Source organism: Apodemus sylvaticus, chromosome 20, assembly GCF_947179515.1.
Source record: "Apodemus sylvaticus chromosome 20, mApoSyl1.1, whole genome shotgun sequence".
NCBI lineage: Eukaryota > Metazoa > Chordata > Mammalia > Rodentia > Muridae > Apodemus > Apodemus sylvaticus.
Window position 1 is genome coordinate 17,754,037 of NC_067491.1, and position 7,075 is coordinate 17,761,111.

Consider the following 7,075-nt stretch of genomic DNA (forward strand, 5'->3'; position numbering starts at 1 on the left):
AGTGTTTCCTCCCCACTATCACCCGTGGGTACCAGGAGGCTCAGAGAAGTTTTGTTTAAACTAAGCATGGGGCTTATCTTCGTGAAGTTTTTACTTTTTCTTCATTCCAATTATATTGCCCTTATTTTTTTTTTTTTACTCTCATGCAAAGGATTTTTATCTTATTCAAAATGTCCTGTTTGTATTATCCATTTCAGGCTCGTGTGAAACCAGGCCATGTTATAAATAATAAATAAGATTTAAAGCAAGCGTAGACTGCACCTGCTCAGAAACGCTCAGGCGATTAAGTCAGCATTCTTGGTGTCCTTTGTCCTGGCACAGTCAGGATTGTCAGGATGCTTGTGGGATTGTCTTGACAGTGATGAAACTTTCCCCAAAATTGTAAGCAAAAATGTTGTAATGATACAGTGTGCAGTGAGTAAGGCACACACAAAGACTTGGTACTTTATATTAATGACTGCAATACATAAGTGTTGTACAACTTCCCTGGCTGGAGAGAACGGGGGTTTGTCAGTGCATACTGTATAAGAGTGCACCCAACCTTGCAAGGCCCTAGATGCAACACCCAGTCCCCAAGGTGAGGAAAATGAGTGGGAGAATTTATTAAGATCAACTCTAAGTGGACAAGACAGACAAGGCAAGGGGAGAGGGGCTTAGCTGGCAGAAGGAAGTCGTACTGTCTTGCTAAAATGGCTCAAACATCTTAACACTGTAGCGGTTTCCATGATGAGAACAATCCTGTGCTCAGTGGATTGAGAAGGACTTCTGATGATCTGGAAGGGTTTCTGTTTCCTGGAGGATCTCATGGAGAGAGCCTTTTTAAGTGGGTCATCTTGTCTCTTGGTTGGTACAGTGTCCAAAATATCATATTCATAAATTATAATGCTATTTAAGCTGTGGTGTGTGTGCATGCATGGATCAGGTGTATGTCTCTGTGCATGTGGGTGCATGTGTACATGTGTGTGCATGTGCACATGTGTGTGCACATGTGTGTGGGTGCATGTGCACATGTGTATGTGCCTCTGTGTGTGCACATGTGTGTGGGTGCATGTGGGTGCATGTGTACATGTGTGTGCATGTGCACATGTGTGTGCACATGCGTGTGGGTGCATGTGCACACGTGTATGTGCCTCTGCGTGTGCACATGTGTGTGGGCGCATGTGCACATGTGTATGTGTGTGCATGCTTATGTCGGGTGTCTTCCACTGTTGCTGGTTACTTTGTCTTATTCCTTCACTTCTGAAAGTCATTCTGTGAAGCTGGCCTCGAGCTCAAAGAGATGGCCCTGCCTCTGCCTCCGGGATGCTGGGATTAAAGGTGTGTGTCTAGTCTTTGGGGACAGCATCTCTTACTGAAGTCAGAGCTCACTGGCTGGCTCTACTGGCTGGCCTGTGAGGCCCAGAGATCCACTTGTGTCCACCTTCAGCATGCTAGTGTTACACACACACACACACACACACACACAGAAGTTCTGCTTTTACACAGGCTCTGGGGGCATAAACTCAGACCCTCATTGCACAACGGGTCCTTTACCAACAGAGACCCCCCACACTTTCTGTTGAGAATTTGATAAGAATGGATTAAATTTAAGACATTTATTATTTTATTTATTTATTTTTTTAAATCATCATTTTCTTTTCCTACTAGCCAACAGAACAAGTACTGTGGACTGTTATCCTTCCTAGTTGATGAGACAAAGTCAAATGGAATAGATTTTCTATATTTAAGATGATCTACCCCCAAACTCTGTGTATTTTTTTTATATATCTTATTTGATTAGCATCAATCAAGGCTAGCCTAGGGGGCATCCTTCTGTCAATTCAAACCAAGGGCTTTCTATGGCAAATTTCCCACCGTGGTCTGAATTTCCAAGTCTTAGCCTCTGGCCCTGCTCTCTCTCTCTCTCTCTCTCTCTCTCTCTCTCTCTCTCTCTCTCTCTCTCTGTGTGTGTGTGTGTGTGTGTGTGTGTGTGTAGTCTATCTTAGATCTCTATCTAAGATACATAGCAAGCATTCATAAGCACATGCTACAGAGAATCTGCGGAGGGTTGGAAGATCACCAGGACCTAAGTATCAACTAGCATTGAAAAGTCTGGGAAATGGCTAAATAGGGTACAGTCTATATTCTCTCATTACTAGGCCTCTACATAAGGCTTCTTGCACAAGTATAAACAGATTTACCCTCCAGAGTCTTCAAAAGACTTCCGGGGCCCTACAAACTTCAGATTCCAAGGAAGCTGAACAAAGGCTTTAAACAAGTACCACGTGAATCCAGCTTGAGAAAAGCTGGCTTAAGGGTAAATAACACAGCTTTAAAAAAAAAAATCACACAGATGTGGTTTCAAATCATAATGTCATCACTTTAGATTGTGTGCGTTTAGGCAAACTAATCCCTTCCACTGCTCCCTTTGAAACAGGATGAAACAGGATGATGTGGCCTGCCATAGTACCCAGTAGGTAGCATGTGCTCAGGAAGCACCGTGTGTAAGAAAACAGTGAGCTAACAAAGCTTATGTCATCATTACAACATCCTTTCCGAGCTGCACTCGGGTGTTTTCCAAGGTTACTCTTCTTTTATGATACTTACGGTCATATTTTCCATTATAATCCCCATACTCTCCAAAAGGACCTTCTTGCTTGCCTTTTTAAAAGTCCTCAGGTACCGAGGAATCATGCCCCCCGCCCCCTTTTTTGGTCTCTCATTTTTAAGAGCTCTGAAAAAGTACTTTATTCTCCTGTTGTAACTGTCCTCTCCGAGGCTAACTGCCTCTGTCTGCTAACCTAAGCCTAGTTCTGGAAGCTTCTAGCCTCCATGCAATCTAATCTAGGCCTAGAACGTTTTCACCCTCTGAGACTCACTGCTGAATAAGCTCACCCTTTCTAGTTCTTTCTGAACTCTGGCTGGCTGGCTCAACTCAGCTGTTGTGGCTCAAACTCCTCTCCCAGCTGACCGATTCAATCTGGCTTCTTTCTCTCTCGGCCTCTTCTCTCTTGGTTTGGCCTCAAACTAACGCCATCAGTGTTTTCTAATCTTCTGGCTCCTTCTCTTTCTCTGGTTCATTTGTCTTTACCTGTGTCTAGCTTGTTCTCTCTTCGATCTGTCTCTGTAAAACTCTCCTGGTAACACTGCCACCTTCTCCCTCTCTCTGCCGCTCTACTCTTCCTCTCAACTCTACTGCACTGCTCCCCACAAACTTGGCTGTATTCCTGGCCTGTACTCTCTTCCTCCTGTACTGTCTGTCTATCCTCTCTCTCCTCTCGAGAGCTGGGGCATCACCCATTCTGTCAAAATCTTTCTCTGATTCATCACTTTGTCTGCTACTCAATTAGACATCACTTTCAAACATGGCTGCTTCCTTCTACAAACTGATTTTAGCTTCCTTGTTCGGGACTAAAGGCATGTACCACGTCACACCTAGATCAAAGCTTTTCTTTACCTGAAACTTGCTCTATACCTGGCTGGCCTTAAACTCAGAGATCTGTCTGCCTCTGTCTCCTGGGGTTAAAGGTGTGTCTGCATTCCTCGGTCTTTTAGAAGTGATCTCTTGCCATAACAGTCCTCTACAGCGTTCCTCTTCAGTTCTACCATGTAACTATGGGAAGGAAAATGAATTCTAAGCCAAAGAGTTTTGGGTCAGTCAACCTGGAGGAAAGAGATGACTGAGGCGGGAAGATGCCTTCAGTTAAGGCGTTTTAAGCCCAGCTGGAATGAGCCAATTTTAGGTCAAAAGAAGCAATTTAAAGGCGATCTCAGTAAATCAGGCGACTGACTAGCGACCTGACAAGTTAGTTTTTCCTATCCAAGGATATTGTGGAGCATGTTAGAGCTATCTCAAGTAGCAGGAGACATGCATGGTTTTTAAGGAAATGTGTATGATAATATTTTTTTTCTATCTCTAAAGAAGGATTTGTTGAAGTGGTTCAAATTCAGCTCGAATGAGTCATTTTATTTTGTCACTTAAAGCTCTGAAACAGAAGGGTTGCCCAGGATCCAAGAGATAGAATTCTAGAAAGTTTCTGAGGAAAACAAGCTTATGGATCCAACAGTTTCCGGCTGCTTCCTTCTCTGCTGCCCGTGTCCTTACCATTTCCTCCAGCCTGTGTGTGGTGGTTCCAGCCTCCCTCGTAGGAGCTGTTTCACTGGCTCGGGATTGTGATAATGACATTCAGTACCATCCTCTGTAACAACTGGAGAAAGAATACAAAAGAAGCATTTTTACCGGGCAATCAATTATAAAAAACACATTACGCATGCAAATTACAATGCAGTTACTATAGTAATAAGAACCCAAGTCCCCTTTCTTTTGTGGTTCACGTCACCGATTTCCAGTGCACGGCTCCTTGGTGTCAAGTGTATTCACGTTGCCGTGCAGCTGACCTTTATGATGAAGGAAATAGAACTCCTCTTTGTATCAAGAGTTTTAAAGGTGTGGAATAGTCTTCTCCAGAGAGAGCATCCTGAGAGACAGGTTGGAACTTCTCTTGCACACTTAGAGTCACCTGCCAGCTGTGGGCAGCTGTTGCTGGGAAGAGAGTTGAGGCCCTGCTGGCCTAGCAGGTTGCAAGGACTCTAGATGTGACTCTGCCTGTCTTGGGCCTGGGTTATTCTGGGGCCTTGGCCTCTCCTCCTTCTGACTGGGTTTAAAGTTTCTTTAAACTTCACATGGATGATAAGGCCGCAGCACAGGCAGGCTCTTCAGCAGCAGCAAGAAGTTGTTTAACAACAAACAGATGCAGAATGACAGACAACAATGACGACAAAGCCACATCACTGTGGCATCTTACAAGAGAGGAAGAGAATGAATGACAGCCCAGGTCTCGAAGACAATAGGTTGCTAGGAGAATTATCAGGGTAATTTCTGCAAGCTGAGTGTGATTTGGGTCTCATTTCTACAATGCTTCTGAGTTAATTTTAATTAATTAATTAATTATTAATTTTATATGCATGCTCTATCTGCATGTACGCCTGCATGCCAGAAAAGGGCATCAGATCTCATTGCAGATGGTTGTGAGCCATCGTGTGGTTGCTGGGAATTGAACTCAGGACCTCAGGAAGAGCAGCAGCCAGCGCTCTTAACCACTGAGCCATCTCTTCAGCCCTTCTGTGTTCATTTAATATAGCTTTTCATTGAAATACCAACTAGAATCTCGCTTCACGAGCAAAAATGACATCATGTACCAAAGAAGAGAAGCACAGCCTGCACAAGCGTTTCTGCTGGTGCTCTATGATAACGTAAGCTTAGGAAAAGAGAAGCACCCAGTGTCCTTTGCGGCCTCCTGGGAAATAGGAACTGTGATGAATGGGAGAGCCCCCAGAAGTGTGTTTCCCCATAAAAGGCACTGCCTTTAGCCTCAGAAGCTTTTGATGTTCTTGGGGATAATGTTACTACATGCTACATATGCAGGAAGCAGAGCTACATAGCCTACCATTGCAGGCAACAGGGCAAGCCTTCCTAGTATTTCGTCAAATATAAGCCTCTTGTAGGAATGCTGAACTCCCAGGCATCTGTCTCATTGCCAGAGATGGGCAAACATGGCTCCTGTAGCGTGCGTCATCTTTATTGTCTACCAGAGACAAATGTAGGAATTGAAGCAGTGTCTACGTGGGCAAGATAGAAGCCTATCGATGACACTTTGCTGGATTTACCAGGAGAGTGGGCAGTAGCTCAAACAGACAATTAGTTTCACACAGAAACATAAGACAGGGCACTCAACTCACCCATGACCTGTTATTAATAAAGGCTTTGGTTTGTATAGCCAAGCTCGGTGGATCTGAGAACTACCTTCTCAAGCTGTGATGTGGTGTTGTGGTATTCCAGTGTACTGGTCTGCAGTCATAGTTATCTTGGGGTGCGTAGGACCCATGCTGCTGGTTAGACATGCCTGCGGGCTATATACCTGTCACCCTAACTTAAACAATACATTATTGTGCCATGGTGGAGTTTAGGTTTGTTGGAGAATGCCCACCTGTCCGTAACACTTGGCCTTATCCCAACCCATTGGCCAGTGGGATTAAAGGATAGAAAGAGGGAAGTCATTTAGGATGCAGGAAAACCATTGCAAAACGATGCTATACTCTTGCATTTTGCAGCATGCAAATGATCTAATAAGCAATATGCAAATTTGCAGCAATTACTTGATTCAAGAGCTCCTCACAGCTTTGGGCAATGGGTTTGGAGCAGACTGGAATGGTGTCTGCAATCAGAGTCATCACTTTCAAGGGTGATGATTCCCCTGGGCCGGAGAGCACTTGTCTGCAGGTTGTACAGTTTGCTGGGCTGAGAGACAACTGACCGGTCTTCCTTTCCCGTTCTCCACTCTCTTGCAGACCAGAGGATGTCCTCCTACAGCGCACACATGATGAGATTGTGCTCCTGCACTGCTTCCTCTGGCCGGTGGTGGCGTTTGTGGTGGGTGTTCTCATCGTGGTCCTGACCATCTGTGCCAAGAGCCTGGCGGTCAAGGCAGAAGCCATGAAGAAACGCAAGTTCTCTTAACGGGGAGGAGGATTGTGGGAAGCCAAGACCAGAAGCTGCCTCATCGGGAGCTCACCTACCCTGCAGAGCCCACATTTTGTGGCGCAGGAGATGGAAGGGGCCACAGAAGGCCTCCAAGAGGCCCCTCCCTCATCGGCAGCAGAAACAGGCACAGTTGAAAGACTGGGGGACTTACTGCCTATACTCCCTGTGCTGTAGCAATGGCTAAAGGGTCAAACTCTTAGCTCTATGGAGTGACTAACTGTTTGGGAAACCCTCTAAGAAGCCGGTTTTCTTTGGAAAATAACAGTCTATTATTTGTATAGTGTAGTATACAAACCATTATGATTATTAAGTATTAAAAGACAGTGCTCTGTGTTCTCTATTTTCTTTTTGTGCTTAGATCATCAGGGTATTAAAGGGGGTGGGGTGGATGGTTTTCACTTGATTCTGCTAGATTAAACCCTTACTTGATTGTGAGCATTAGAATCTACAGAACCACAGAGCTTAAGGCATAACCATTGGTTTCTAAGAGTTCCTAGTATCTTGACTCCTACTTGAAGAAGGAATTCTACAGCGGTAGCTCAGTCTGCAGCCACT

General features: G+C 44.8%; 1 protein-coding gene across 1 annotated transcript in view; it reads left to right on the plus strand.

The window, feature by feature from the left end:
• Window positions 1–6,860, plus strand: part of Kcnmb4 (potassium calcium-activated channel subfamily M regulatory beta subunit 4) — a 60,568-nt gene extending 53,708 nt beyond the window's left edge. The window contains exon 3 of the mRNA XM_052165777.1: window positions 6,328–6,860. Within this exon, the coding sequence (XP_052021737.1) occupies window positions 6,328–6,496 (169 nt within the window). The 3' untranslated portion in view covers window positions 6,497–6,860. The remainder of the gene's footprint in view (window positions 1–6,327) is intronic.
• Window positions 6,861–7,075: the final 215 nt, after the last annotated feature.